This window comes from Eriocheir sinensis, chromosome 9 (genome assembly GCF_024679095.1).
Source record: "Eriocheir sinensis breed Jianghai 21 chromosome 9, ASM2467909v1, whole genome shotgun sequence".
Classification (NCBI taxonomy): domain Eukaryota; kingdom Metazoa; phylum Arthropoda; class Malacostraca; order Decapoda; family Varunidae; genus Eriocheir; species Eriocheir sinensis.
In genome coordinates, this window is record NC_066517.1 from 10,429,721 (window position 1) to 10,445,872 (window position 16,152).

General features: G+C 44.9%; 1 protein-coding gene across 2 annotated transcripts in view; it reads right to left on the reverse strand.

Moving 5' to 3' along the window:
* LOC126995910 (heme-binding protein 1-like) overlaps positions 1 to 16,152 on the reverse strand; it is a 34,329-nt gene that overhangs the window by 14,999 nt on the left and 3,178 nt on the right. The window contains exons 2-3 of one of the 2 annotated variants that reach the window (XM_050855803.1): positions 7,753 to 7,829; positions 3,140 to 3,208 (exon numbers count right to left, since the gene is read on the reverse strand). In XM_050855803.1, coding sequence (XP_050711760.1) covers positions 3,140 to 3,208; positions 7,753 to 7,821 — 138 coding nt within the window. In that variant the 5' untranslated portion in view covers positions 7,822 to 7,829. Of the gene's footprint in view, positions 1 to 3,139; positions 3,209 to 4,150; positions 4,302 to 7,752; positions 7,830 to 16,152 lie in introns of those variants that run through there. The other variant, XM_050855804.1, reaches the window with a different exon arrangement.

The window sequence follows — 16,152 nt, forward strand, 5'->3', positions numbered from 1 at the left end:
TGCCACGGAGGTACAGGGAGGGTGGCGGTGTGCGCCACGGAGGTACAGGGAGGGTGGTGGTGTTCGCCACGGAGGTACAGGGAGGGTGGTGATGTGCGCCACGGAGGTACAGGGAGGGTGGCGGTGTGCGCCACGGAGGTACAGGGAGGGTGGTGGTGCGCCACGGAGGTACAGGGAGGGTGGAGGTGTGCGCCACGGAGGTACAGGGAGGGAGGAGGTGTGCCACGGAGGTACAGGAGTGTGGTGGCGTGTGCCACGGAGGTACAGGGAGGGTGGCGGTGTGCGCCACGGAGGTACAGGGAGGGTGGCGGTGTGCGCCACGGAGGTACAGGGAGGGTGGCGGTGTGCGCCACGGAGGTACAGGGAGGGTGGTGGTGTGCGCCACGGAGGTACAGGGAGGGTGGCGGTGTGCGCCACGGAGGTACAGGGAGGGTGGTGGTGTGCGCCACGGAGGTACAGGGAGGGTGGCGGTGTGCGCCACGGAGGTACAGGGAGTGTGGCGGTGTGCGTCACGGAGGTACAGGGAGGGTGGTGGTGCGCCGCGGAGGTACAGGGAGGGTGGCGGTGTGCGCCACGGAGGTACAGGGAGGGTGGTGGTGCGCCACGGAGGTACAGGGAGGGGTGGTGTGCGCCACGGAGGTACAGGGAGGGTGGTGGTGTGCGCCACGGAGGTACAGGGAGGGTGGCGGTGTGCGCCACGGAGGTACAGGGAGGGTGGCGGTGTGCGCCACGGAGGTACAGGGAGGGTGGCGGTGTGCGCCACGGAGGTACAGGGAGGGTGGCGGTGTGCGCCACGGAGGTACAGGGAGGGTGGCGGTGCGTCACGGAGGTACAGGGAGGGTGGCGGTGTGCGCCACGGAGGTACAGGGAGGGTGGCGGTGTGCGCCACGGAGGTACAGGGAGGGTGGTGGTGTGCGCCACGGAGGTACAGGGAGGGTGGCGGTGTGCGCCACGGAGGTACAGAGAGTGGTGGAGTGTGCCACGGAGGTACAGGGAGGGTGGCGGCGTGCGCCACGGAGGTACAGGGAGGGTGGCGGCGTGCGCCACGGAGGTACAGGGAGGGTGGCGGCGTGCGCCACGGAGGTACAGGGAGGGTGGCGGTGTGCGCCACGGAGGTACAGGGAGGGTGGCGGTGTGCGCCACGGAGGTACAGAGAGGGTGACGGTGTGCGCCACGGAGGTACAGGGAGGGTGGCGGTGTGCGCCACGGAGGTACAGGGAGGGTGGTGGTGTGCGCCACGGAGGTACAGGGAGGGTGGCGGTGTGCGCCACGGAGGTACAGGGAGGGTGACGGCGTGCGCCACGGAGGTACAGGGAGGGTGGCGGCGTGCGCCACGGAGGTACAGGGAGTGTGGCGGTGTGCGTCACGGAGGTACAGGGAGGGTGGGGGTGTGCGCCACAGAGGTACAGGGAGGGTGGCGGTGTGCGCCACGGAGGAACAGGGAGGGTGGAGGTGTGCGCCACGGAGGTACAGGGAGGGTGGCGGTGTGCGCCACGGAGGTACAGGGAGGGTGGCGGTGTGCGCCACGGAGGTACAGGGAGGGTGGCGGTGTGCGCCACGGAGGTACAGGGAGGGTGGCGGTGTGCGCCACGGAGGTACAGGGAGGGTGGCGGTGCGCGCCACGGAGGTACAGGGAGGGTGGCGGTGTGCGCCACGGAGGTATAGGGAGGGTGACGGCGTGCGCCACGCCTATGGTTCGAGTTCTAACTGATTGACTTCTTTACCTGTCTTTCTATGGCTATTGTCATTATTATTTACTATTATTATTGTTAGTATTGTTATTAATAATAATAATAATGATAATAATAATTATAATAGTAATAATATTACTGTTCTTTTTGTGGTTGTTGCCGTTGCTGTTGTTACTATTATTTGTTTTAGTGAAAGTAGTAGTAGTAGTAGTAGTAGTAGTAGTAGTAGTAGTAATAATGGTAGTAGTAGTAGTAGTAGTAGTAGTAGTAGTAGTAGAACAGAACTCCACGGTAACCTAACGGATGGTAACATTACTGTTAAGCATAGTAATCTATCGTTGCTGAAATAGTGAGCTATCATCACTTTTTTTTCGTAGCTGTTTTTGTGTGATAACTAACTCTTATGCAGAAATACTTCATATTTTAACCAGAAATGAACTTTTTTTTTTCATAAATAAACCACTCAGGTCTGCTAAATATTTTCGATGGAGGCAGTTAGGCATTACAGTTGTGTGTAGCTGGTTATTGTGCTGGTGCTGTGTCATCAGACGTACGGCACTCTACACACTAAAGCACTAGTACCAGAAAAACGATTTTTCAGTCAAATTATGTTCAAACTCGAGGTGGCCTCCTTGAAGCGAAATATCAAATAATACTGTCTCATCATGAATAATTGTCGGAGTATAAGATATGTCTATAGGTAACGGATAATGCAAGAGAAAGTAAAGCTACTACAGTAATTAGCATTTTCTGGCCAGAAACAAAGCGATGACGTCTCACTAATATAATTGCCGTTGGATTTACTTTCTGTCAACAACAACCTCAAATATAACAATTATGTGTGTGTACGTCCGCAGGTGTGAATGTGTATATATACCAATTTTATTTACCTAGTTGTACGTAGTGTACAGATCCTAGGGTTTGCTCAGGTTTTTCTGTCTCTATAACTACACTTGCACAGCCTTGGGAGGGTCAGGAGGAGTAATCACCTCGCATCACAATATCCACGCCATTTACATGATAGTAATGTGAGTGCTTCTTTTGTACTGTTACCACACAACTAAATTTTGCTCCTTACTACACAAACCATTGAACAGCCTAACAGACCCACAATACCTTAATGAAAAGTTTAAGATGACAACCACCACAACCTCATCTCCGCAGCTTACGATACATTTTTTTTCACTTTTCAGCAACTTTACCTGTGAAAATTTACCTGTGCAACTAGAAATAAGCTAACGCTTACTTGTGCAGCCCCAAATTACACATTGGTCAGGGTTAGTGACCAAGGTAATGAATACTTCGCTTAACTGATGGAGACTATTATAACCTGAATCGATTTGGCGGCGAGATCGGCATGCTGTACATGGGTTGATGATATTTCCATGTATTTCCCTTATTGTTAAGAACAGAACTATAAAGCCCGGAAACAGAGGACTGACACCCACCTGACTAGACGACGTCCCCACGTATTGGATCTCTTCTTGGTGCTCAAAGCCGCGTCCAAATGCCGAGAACTGAAATATAAAATGAGAGAGGCGATTGCCGACGCGTGATTATAATGCTTAAAACCGTACTACAGATAAATTCACACAAACATGCATAAATGAGTATTCATTTACAAGTATTTAATATATCGAATTAGTTGATCAAACCATCTATAAGCCGCCAAAAAAAAATACATAATTTTCTTACTGCGTTAAAATATAAGCAGAAATGGAGAAGCGTAATATTTCCTTTTTTTTCTAAAACTGCACAATTTTGGCGTTCTACACACGAGCACACACACACACACACACACACACACACACACACACACACACACACACACACACACACAAACAAACAAACAAACACAACCAAACAACCTTACAAACAAAAAAACAAATACGTTACATATATAGACGCTAAAACACACACACACACACACACACACACACACACACACACACACTGTGACACACATACACACAAACACACACGCACAAAGACACACACACACACACACACATACACTCCGTGGCGCAACCGGTTAGAGCTCTGCGCTCTCAGGCTTCACGGCCTAGGAGTGGTTACTGTCCCCCCTTGAGCAAGGGGGATGGGGTGTGTGGTGTGTGAGGTCCTGGCAGTACCCATAGATCGACGATAGAGAGCACTTGCTCATGTCGGGAGGGTACCTGCTGGCGATTACGAGTCCAACACGTGATCAGGCCGTGATGAATTACACACACACACACACACACACACACACACACACACACACACACACATACAGAGAGAGAGAGAGAGAGAGAGAGAGAGAGAGAGAGAGAGAGAGAGAGAGAGAGAGAGAGAGAGAGAGAGAGAGAGAGAGAGAGAGAGAGAGAGATTTGGAAAACTGATGAGGCAACGACACAGCTCTCTCACGCTCCCATGTTCGCATGAAAGAGCTTGAAACACACCCACCCGCTCTTCCTCACCTGCACCCTTTATGTCGCTCTTAGTGTCATAATGTAGTCCTGTCAATACAAGAAAACTCCTTGGAAGGATGCCACGTAGTCACAGGAAAACTGAGAGTTCATCATGCTGCACTTTATCAAACACCCTCTTGAGTCCGACGTTTGCTGCAAGAATCCCCTGTCGAAACATAAGTGTGCGCTCAAACAGTAGCCTACACGGTCAGTTGTTGATTTATCTGGTGTAAATCCAAACTCTTCATGTCTATATTTCAGCAGTTTTGAATCCGCTTGAGCAATAAAAAGGCAAGCACCTTACCTGGAACGCTGAGTTGTGTAATACTGCGGCATCTGTTACAAGCCTGACGGTTCCCTTTCCCTTTTCGGATAGGAACCTCCAGTCCTCTCCCTCAGTGAGGAGGAATTGAACTATATTGCCGTACAGCCGTCAAGAGAACATGAGACCCACTGATGATGGCCACACCTCCAGGTTTCAGCAACCTCACACTGATGATACAAACACCAGCTCCCTCTCCATTTCGCAACTTTGTCACAGTTTCTTTGACCTCTTGTTAACAGAGGGTGAAGTTTCGTTAAGCATGGAAATATACTAAAAATGTATAAAATATCGCGTATCTTTCAGAAATAAACGTATAACATTACCATTTGCGTGTCCTTCATTGGGTGAGGTAATATATGATTAGCTCAACAGGCATATAATATAATGAAAACAAAAAATATGGATGATGAAATATTTTTAAGTCGTAAGTCATCGAAGCCCTAAAGATAAGAAAAACTCGTACTAACTTAAATGTATACAAATCCGATTATCATTTGCGTAGAACAAGGTTAACAGAAGCCTTTCCACACAGCCGTGGCCGATTTGAACAAACACGAACAGGCTTTACGCGTCGTTAATATCTCCAACCACACGCACCGCTGGCGACTTTCGACAGGCATTGTCTCCTTTGGTCTCCCTCTTCCTTTCATGCGTCTCGTTTTTCTTGGGACTCATCTCTACGTTACATTTGTTATTGTGCATACGCTTCCTGTCTTACTTTTTTTCTTTTCTTCTTTTTCTTCTTTTTCTTCGTTTCCTTCTTCTTCTTCTTCTTTTTCTTTTACCCCTCTCCTCAGGCTCTTCTTGTTTCTCCTCCTTCTCTTTCTTCTTCTCCTTTCCCCCCTCTACGTTTTCCTCCTGCTTCTGTATTTTGCATGAGTTCGACTATCAGGTTTGATCAAAGAAACCCTCGTTATCATTGCCATTTTCTATGCTTATATCATTTGACATTTAACATCAGCGATGTCACTCCGTCGCCTCACTCCGTCACATACGTGAGAGTAATAATGTTACCAAAGGAGCTTTGAGTAGCGCTCCCGCATGTCATATTGAACAAATAAATATTTTGTATAAATTCTGAAGTATGATAAATAAAGAGAAAAAAAAAACAAAGGAAAATAAACTAAAACACCCAGTGCGACCATATTTATACTGTATAAATTCGACATCTAAGCTAGAGGGAAGAGGCCATTATGAAGGCCGAGCTACCGCAATACGTATACGTTTTTTTTTTTTTTTTTTTCGCAAGGCATAATAGTTAGCCCGGCACTGAAGTCGTGTTGAAAGGTATTTTGATATAGAGGTATGCCATATTTTTCGATGGAGGACTAAGACCAGACAATCAACCAATATATATATATATATATATATTTATATATATATATATATATATATATATATATATATATATATATATATATATATATATATATATATATATATATATATATATATATATATATATATATATATATATATTTATCTATATATATATATATATATATATATATATATATATATATATATATATATATTTATATATATATATATATATATATAATCACGTTGGGTCGTGATGTAGCCACCAGCACCGTGTCGTCCATAAGGAGCAGAATGTGAAGCCAGGACAAGAACCTGTCTATCCCCACCCTGTGCTTTACCATTTCGATGACGGCATTGACAAATATAATGAATATCTGACATGAAGTGGGTGGACCCTAACGGATTCGCAAGGTTACCTAGATCGCTACCGAACCGAAGACTCTATGTAACGTCAAACATGGCCGCCAGGGCCGCCTGCATCACTGCCCCGCTCATTATGTAATTCGTGGAAAACTGTACGTGTTTCGGTGAATTTTGTACAATTTCTATGAACACTTTGTAGCCATGGTCTGACGGCTCACTGCCAGGCAAAATTATAGCGGATTTGAACACTGAGGCCTTGCTTAGTTTATAGCCACACGTTTACCTTCTACCTTCACTGCCACTATCCATGATGCTACTTCTTCCTGATGCAACTCACTCCACCCTCATCACCACAACTCATCACCCACATCACCACTCACTGCCACTCTCTTTCCTTCACTTGCTACGTTATCACTTGACACTGACACTCTCCTTCTCTCTTTTACCTTTTACTTTCTTTACCACCACCACACCCACCACAATCATACCCACCCTTACATCTACATCTATCACCACCACACATTCTCTACGCTAATCCGCATCTTTCCATATATAGGCATGCTTCATATTACGTAATATTCTCTCCTACCTACTGTGGCCGAAATTCTTACTGCTTTCATCATCATTTTCACGCTTCTGTCTTATGTTCTTGTCACTCCTACAATGACTCAGCTATTCGTGTAGCACACTTATCAACACTTGCATAAGTATGAGGAATCTAAGTCTCGGCCAACTCTACATTAGTTTTTCGACACTTGTGGGTTTCACCGTATACACCGCTTCCTGGGACATGTCTGTGTAACAGGGCATGATCGCGCTGTATCACAGTGATACAGCGATTAGGGGACGTGATCAGGTAACATATCCTACTTAATATTTGTATATTGTTCACTATATTGAAAACGCTTGGACTCAGTTGGCAAATGTCTAACTCGGATACCCACTCATCACCTTTCCGATGATTTTTTTTTTCCTCAGAAGGACGACTACGTGCCTTTAAATTATGTAAAACTATCATCATATCATGAGGATATGTATACAATAAGGTAGTTTTGCAAAGTATGAATCTCTTTGGCCATAACACTGACCCGTGCACATAAATCCCCGTTTAGAAAGAAGCTGTCCACGTTTACTGACATCTTTAATTTCTCTTGATTCAATGCAAATGAATGATTTGAATAATACTGAATCAGAAGGGAAACCATAACTAAAAGCGAATAAAGTTCTAGGTGAAAAACATAATCGTATCCACAACTGATCTTCAATATTTGTGTCCACTCCAGCAACAGAATCCGAGATATTGTTCTTAATAAGGACAACTGTACCTCCATGATGGGCTGACACCCTCGTTGTACTCCTGTAACTAAAGTAGCCTGGGACGGGCATGGAAGGATCAGTCTTTACTTCATTAAGGCTGGCGACTTCATAGTTCAACAATAAACATTACACTTAACTCTATTCTAACTTCGTATTACTGCCTCATATATTCCATGAAAGTATAGTTAGATCACACACACACACACACACACACACACACACACACACACACACACACACACACACATACACAAGGCCTTCAAGCTAACCATAGTTTACTCACTATGCTCGCGGATTCCACGAAGACCGAGGACGCCGCCACCACCACAATGAAATGTGTTGTCCTGAGCATAGTGGGACCTGAAGAGAAAAGATAATTATTCAACATACTGTTTTGCATTATTTCACTGAGTTGTTATTATATTGTCAGCCATTTACCATGTGTAGCAATGGTAAGAGAAAGTATTCGTTCCCGTACCTTACTTAAGCAATATACTTATCTACAAGCTCTCATAACTCACAGGTCCGCCGTCGTAATTATGTATGACATCTACTGGAAACACAGACGCCACCATATTGTCTGTATCTAGCCCTCAGAACTTACGAAAGGGCGGGGGGCCTTGTCACTCCCTTGCGATATCGTCTGTGCGGCCCGGTAACCATGTTCAAGCTCACTATAAGTCCAACACATTAATTATGTCCGTTTGGGTGGGATCTGAGCCTCTCCACAGCGCTACCGCATCACCCTCAATACATCATTCTCTCATACGTCACCTATTTACCATTTAAATTTGTGTATTACATGTTCTGTATACATTAATAAGACTGTATAGTACTATAAAAGTGTCGCTTTTTTAGTATAATAGAATTTTTATAATAAGAGGAAAGAAGTATATAAATTCCATAAAATATGACATTTATGCGTTTCGGTCTTGTCAGCGATCAAAGACACCATGTCACTTCCTCGCGCTACTCTGAATTGCTCTCCTGAGCGATGTGACTAAGTAATTTTCTTTAGAAGAAAAGGCTTCTGGAGACTTTATAATTACACATTCAACAGCAGTTGGTCGCACAGCGAAAACGACGAACGTTAGCGAGAAAACAATCCAAAGAATCTGCTATGAAGTGAAGAAAACTTGTATTTGTATAACACAAATATTCCCAGAACAACCTGCATTCTCATACAAATAAGCACAGTGTAACTATAACGAATCCATACGATTTCGACAAGCGAGTGGTCAGAAGAACTGTCTTAGGATTCTATATATGTAAGGCATGCAGTCCCTACATTGCACAAAATTAAGCAAGAAGTCAAGGAAAATATATCTTTCAGCTGAAGCAGAGTCTCTTCGCAGGATTCTCTTGCAGATGGGCTTCATATTGACGAGAACGTAAAAGTTATGCCAGAACAGACTGGCGCCATGGTGAGCGTCGCTTTCTCGCAGCCATCCAACAGCTGCAGCGACCACAGTTGTTGTCATTGCACAAGTTTTACATACGTGTCAGACGGACAGCTCTGTTATTCTTGTCTTCTTGTCAATGTTTACCACCTGGGTAGTTTTATATGTGTATTTGTCATTTATAGACAGAACATAGAAAATGTTCAGATTCCGGGACAGTAAATGAAAATTCAACGGAAACAAAATTACATGAAATTAGGGAGTTGAGGCAAAAAATGTGAACAAAAATGTTCATGCACTTTTAATTTGCAATCATTATCTTATTATTGGTACAGTTTATTGTAAATGATTTTTTATCTTGATTTTTTTGTGTGGTGGGGCCGCCTACAGCGCCGGTAGGGTCTCTTGAAGGGCCTCTTGGACGACCCCAGGCCATTAGTAGCGCTGGCGAATTTCATTTATAGTGGCTTACGTGGTATATGACTCTTGAATGACCCATGCTGCCCCCCATCGAACAAAATCGCTGAAGTTAGGGTTGATTGAAGACCTGGGCAGCATACGGATTATCTTCCGCCACTCAGCTATGGTTGAAAATTGTCACCGTCCTTCGGTGGGATTCGATCCCTCCTCTGACTCACCACACACGCACACTAACCACTGGGCCACCGGAATGTCTCTTCAAAACGGTGGTAGGCTCAGTTTTCCTATACATATGATGATGGGAGCTTGATAATACCGGATAACCGTAACCATGTCGATTCACAGTAATGCTACCGAGTCGTCATACTATGGTGGCAGCCTGGCACGAGCGACGGCTTCACCCCTCATCATGGGGCAAGGTTGGAGGTGCACTCTCCAGCATGTAACTCTGTGTTTCGAAATCTAGATTTGGCCCCCCCTGAAAGGGGCCCAGCCCAATCAGGCTGCCTAGCTGAGTCTGACTATTTAATTAACAGAGCGGTATTTCATGTAATTGGATTAAACAGTGAAAAATAGTACTTGTTATTTATTGTTGTCGCGTTGCACAGACTACATAGAGAGGGCATAAGGAGGAGAGAGGGGGGGGAGAGGAGATTGGCGCAATATGATGACATGGGTGCAGTGGTCGGCACAGGTCCTCACAGCCTGCCATGCCTGACATCATGGTTAATGAGCAAAATTAGTCTATACGCTTGCAATAACATATTCAATATAAATATCTTTCAAACCATGAATATTTATCATACAACCTATATTTCAGTCTATGGGAGTCTATGGGAGTCTGCGGGAGTAGGTAGGAAAACACCTACCGATACGGGCACATTAATCTGGAGCACATCTTGACTCACTCTCCCTTCGCTGAAATCTCCATCTTAGGAGACTTCAATGTTCACCAGCCTGGTTAAGAAACCTACAACTTTGCTCTCCTCATTGATCTAGAGCAGTTAGTGAAGTATATACGAGAGACGAAAGGGTGCTGCAAAGCTGTCAACGACCATTCCCGTGTCCTCACTTTCCGTTTCCCTATTGTCTACCCTGCACCAGAGAGTATTTCAGTACGCTCTCTAAAGACAAACTTTCTATTTCCCACGCCACACAACATACACGCAACACACACCAGTTCCTCAAAATATATCAAAATTCATTATGGAAAGTTCAGGATATATAGTCTCTGAGTCCCCATCTGGTGGGGGGAGGGGCAGAAATACCCCAGTTTGGACTCCACCTTTGGTTCTAGACGTGAGAGGTGTCGTGATAACTCTTCTAGCATTTTCTAAATAAACTTCTGCAACATTTGCGGTCTTCGCTCTAATTTCCATTTTGTGAAACACCATTTTTCCTTCTCTAATCCTTACGTTCTCTTCCTCATCGAAACCCAGGTCTCAGAGGCTACTGACTAATCTCTACTCTGTTCCCTCCAACTGTCTCTATCCTAACTTTCATTCCAAAGCTGGATGTTGCCTCTACACACGCAACGGCAGCACTTGATCTAGTGCTCACGACCTTAATTCGTCACAATGTCAGAATTTTCCACTGTCTGATTGGGACTTAATTGTCATTATATACTAAATAAATATGTGCTGTTTATTTCTCACCTAACTCTACTAACTATGTAAAATTATATAACTATATGAACTCTAAGGTAGAGCACATCTTGACTCATTCTCCCTTTGCTGAAATCTCCATCTTAGAAGATTTCAATGCTCACCACCAGCTCTATCTCTCATTCTCCTTCACTGGCCAGCCTGGTGAAAAGGCCTACAACTTTGCTCTACTCAATAATCTAGACTTATTATAGAGCACTTGGTCCAGCATCCTACACGCTAATTCTTAAGCTATTTCTCTCAAACTGTTCTCTTCGTCGGGCTCCTCCGATCACAACCTTATTTCCGCGGTATGTCCTATCGCTCCTCTACAGCCTCTAGACCAGGGGTTCCCAGCTTTTTTGTTCCTCTGTACCCTTTGGGCATTTTTATAGGTTCCCGTGTACCCCTAAAAATGTAGGATAAATAACGATGAAATTGTAATATTTTTATATTATTTTATAATGAAATCTTAATGTGTAGACTGATGATACAATTTAAATAACAGTTTTGCTTACTAAAATGAGGAAATTAAAAAAACAACATTGTGCAACTGGACTGCAGGTTACAACACCATGTATTGTACAGTAATGGCTATTCTCTCGGACCCAATGTACCCCCTGAAAAGTGCAAATGTACCACTGGGGGTACATGTACCCCAGGTTGGGAACCCCTGCTCTAGACCCTCCGAAAAGGCGGTGCTTCTGGCATTTCGCTTCAGCTCAATGGAACGACCTGAGGATGTACTATTCCAATTTCCCGTGGAATGATTACTGCTTCCAGAAGAGAGACCCATCTGTGTGTGCCCAGCGCATTACGGTGGTGATTGTCTCTGGAATGGAGGCACACATTCCATGTACTTTCTCTACGCCTCACGCAAAAAAAGCCTTTTTTATTTATTTTTACATCAAAGGACACGGTTCAAGGGCAACAAATCAATCACGCTTGTTATCATGCTATAAAAGATAGAGAGGCAGCTCACAAAAGGTACCTGAATCTTCGCATTCCTGCTAACCATGATCTTTACATTTCCGACCAGAATCGCGCCTAACCTACTCTTCGACTTACCATATTTTTTATATCCATAGAAAATGTTACAACCTTGCTTCCTCTATTTTTTTCCAGAGATTTCTGGCACCAAGGCAAAATAGTTTAAATTTACTTCTTCAGCTTTACCACCTCTCCTTGGTCCTGATGGCAAAACCGCTGTTACATTTGTCTCTAAAGATGAACTTTTCGCTCAGCCTTTCTCTAAAAACTCCGCTCTGGACGATTCAAGGCATATTCCTCCTACTCGCCCACACACCCTATGACTCCACTGTGCCTGTTATTAATCCTAAGAATGATATTTTCTGTGACCTCTCTGGTGTCAATCCTCAGAATGTTTATGAACCTGATGGAGTGCTTCATATTGTCCTTAGAATCGGTGCTTCTGTGCTGACACCTTGCCTGGTCAAACTCTTTCGTCTCTGCCTCTCAATATATCCCTTTCCTTCCTGCCACAGAATGAAAATTAGAGCGAAGACCGCGAATGTTGCAGAAATTGAGAAGAAAGAGGTTCGAGGAGTTATCAAGACACCTCTCGGGTCGGCAGCCAGAAGGGGAGTCCTCCCTGGGGGAATTTGTGGTCCCCCCCCCAGGCGGGGACTCCGAGGCTTGGTGTAGGTGCGCCATTTTGAAATTTTAATTTTGGGAAAAGGTGTATATGTTGTGTGAATGTAGTGTGGTGTGGATAAAGAGATGATCTGTCTTTAGAGAGCATGCTGAACTACTCTCCGGTGTTGGTGAGACAATAGGGAAACGGTTAGTGAGGACATGGGAAGGGTCTTTGGAGGGCTTCAGCTCCCTTCTCACCTCCCATATATACCTCACCGGGAGCGGCTTGCGCCCGTTCGGTAGGTGTCTTCCTACCTACTGACAAGCTTCAAGCTCTTAAATTTCGCCGCACTGTTGCATCTCTTCCTATCTTCCATCGATATTTTCATGCTGACTGCTCTTCAGAACTTGCTAACTGTATACTCCGCCTCCTCCCGCGGCCCCGCTGCACCTGACTGTTCAAATTTCTTATGCAGGAGTTCAGAAGCATTTTCATTCTTTCATCCCTTTTACTAGTAAACTCTAGAACAGCCCCTTTCGTCTGTATTTCCTACTGCCTACGACTTGACCTCTTTCTAGAGGAAAGTGTCAAAACAGCTCTTCACCCGAAATTGACCTCTCTTTTGGCCATTCATTTTTTCCTTCTCATACAAGAGCAGTGATTAGGGGACTTTTTTCTCGTTTTGTTTTCGCCCTTGAACTGCTTTCTTTGCTTTGATCTGCTTGCGAGTAAAAAAAAAATGCGCATAAGTACTCAGAAGTACGTACTTGTACGAGAAGAATCGGCCTTGAACGAGTGTTTTTTTCGAATCATGGTTATATAATTAACACAGCTACCTCTCATGGTCTCCGTTATGCAATATGGTGTCTTCTGCGTCTTACTTTCTTCGATAAGCGATTGTATATAGTTATCAGTGTTGTTCAAAGTTACTATTCCTCTCAAAATAGTGTAGAAAATACGTCGTGATCGGATGGCAGGATCCGAGGGGCTCGTAAGATATGAAAGGGATTTGCGATCCTCGTAATCTACGCGGTGTCTACGGTCTCTTAAATTTGTTTCAAGTATATGTAGCGGTCATCGTAGGCCCATCGCAAGTTCCGGTGTGGTAAATACTTGCAAGCGCTAAAGTTACGGGAAATTCGAATATCCGCCCCCTAGAGTAACAGTAGAGTAGTAGTAGTAGTAGTAGTAGTAGTAGTAGTAGTAGTAGTAGTAGTAGTAGTAGCAGCAGCAGCAGCAGCAGCAGCAGTAGTAGTAGTAGTAGTAGTAGTAGTAGTAATAGTAGCAGTAGCAACGGCAGCAGTAGTAATAATAGTAGTAGTAGTAGTAGTAGTAGTAGTAGTAGTAGTAGTAGTAGTAGTAGTCGTAGCAGCAGCAACAACAGTAGTAGTAGTAATAATAGATGAAGTAGGAGGAGGAGGAGGAGGAGGAGAGAGAGGAAGAGGAGTAGTAGGAGTAGGTAGGAAGACACCTACCGAACGGGCATGAGCTACTCCTGGTGAGGATATATGGGAAGCGAGGAGGGTGCTTAAGCCCTTCAAAGACCCTTCCCATGTCCTCACTAACCGTTTCCCTTTTGTCTCATCAACACCAGAGAGCAGTTCAGCATGCTCTCTAAAGACAGTTCCTCTCTCTTTCTACACCACACTACATTCACAAAACACACACACCTTTTCCCAAAATTCAAAATTCAACATGGCGAAAAAAATAACTGCCTCGGAGTCCCCGCCTGGGGGGAGGGACCATAAATTCCCCCAGTGAGGACTCCCCTTCTGGCTGCCGACTTGAGAGGTGTCCTGATAACTCCTCGAACCTCCTCCTTATCAATTTCTGCAACATTCGCGGTCTCCGTTCTAATTTTCATTCTGTGGAACACCATCTCTCCTCCTCTAAACCTCACCTTCTCTTCCTCACCGAAACACAGGTTTCTGAGGCTACTGACAGCAACCTCTACTCTGTTCCCTCCTACTATCTCTATCCTAAATTTTAATCCAAAGCTGGATGTTGCGCCTACGTGCGCAACGACATCACTTGCCCTCGTGCCCACGACCTTGACTCTTCTGAATTTTCCACCATCTGGCTAAGACTTCATTGTCATTCTATTACTAAATACATCTGTGCTGTTTATCTCTCACCTAACTCTACTAACTATGTAAAACTCTTTGACTATTTGAACTCTAAAGTGGAGCGCATCTTGACCCACTCTCCCTTCGCTGAAATCTCCATCTTGGGAGATTTCAATGTTCACCACCAGCTTTGGCTTTCATCCTCTTCCACTGACCAGCCTGGTGAACAAGCCTACAACTTTGCTCTCCTCAACGACCTAGAGCAGTTGGTTCAGCACCCTACTCGTATTCCCGACCGTCTTGGAGACAGGCCCAACATTCTAGACCTCTTCCTTACCTCAAATCCTTCTGCTTACTCTGTCAAACTGTTATCTCCGTTGGGCTCCTCTGATCATAACCTTATATCTGTATCCTGTCCTATCGCTCCTGTACATCCTCTGGACCCACCGAGGAGGCGATGCTTCTGGCATTTTGCTCCAGCTCGGTGGGACGACCTGAGGATGTACTTTTCCGATTTCCCGTGGAATGATTACTGCTTCCAGGAGAGAGACCCCTCTGTGTGTGCTCTGCGCATCACAGAGCTGATTGTCTCTGGAATGGAGGCATACATTCCACGTACTTTCTCTACTCCTCATGCTAAAAAGCCTTGGTTTAATCATGCTTGTTCTCGTGCTATTAAAGATAGAGAGGCAGCTCGCAAAAGGTTCCAGAGCCTTAGAACTCCCACTAACTTTGATCTATACATTTCAGCCCGGAATCGTGCCAAATCTATTCTCCGACTTACCAAAACTTCTTTTATAAATAGAAAATGTCAACACCTTGCTTCTTCTAATTCTTCCCGTGACTTCTGGCATCTAGCCAAAAATATCTCCTCCAATTTCACTTCTTCCTCTTTCCCTCCTCTCCTTAACCCTGACGGCAGCACTGCCATCTCATCTGTCTCTAAGGCTGAACTCTTCGCTCAAACTTTTTGTAAGAACTCCACCTTGGACGATTCTGGGCATATTCCTCCTACTCATCCCCCCTCTGACTCCTTTATGCCTGTTATTAAGATTCTTCCTAATGATGTTTTCTATGCCCTCTCTGGCCTCAACTCTCAGAAGGCTTATGGACATGATGGAGTGCCTCCTATTGTCCTTAAAAACTGTGCTTCTGTGCTGACACCCTGCCTGGTCAAACTCTTTCGTCTCTGCCTATCAACATCTATCTTTCCTTCCTGCTGGAAGTATGCCTTTGTACAGCCTGTGCCTAAGAAGGCTGACCGCTCCAATCCCTCAAACTACCGCCCAATAGCTTTACTTTCATGTCTATCTAAAGCTTTTGAATCAATCCTTAACCGGAAGATTCAAAAGCACCTTTCCACTTCTAATCTTCTATCTGATCGCCAGTATGGATTCCGCAAGGGGCATTCTACTGGCGATCTTCTTCTCTTACCTGACTCTTGGTCATCCTCTCTTAGCAGTTTCGGTGAAACTTTCTCTGTTGCGCTAGACATATCGAAAGCCTTCGATAGAGTCTGGCACCAGTCTTTGCTTTCTAAACTGCCCTCTTTCAGAT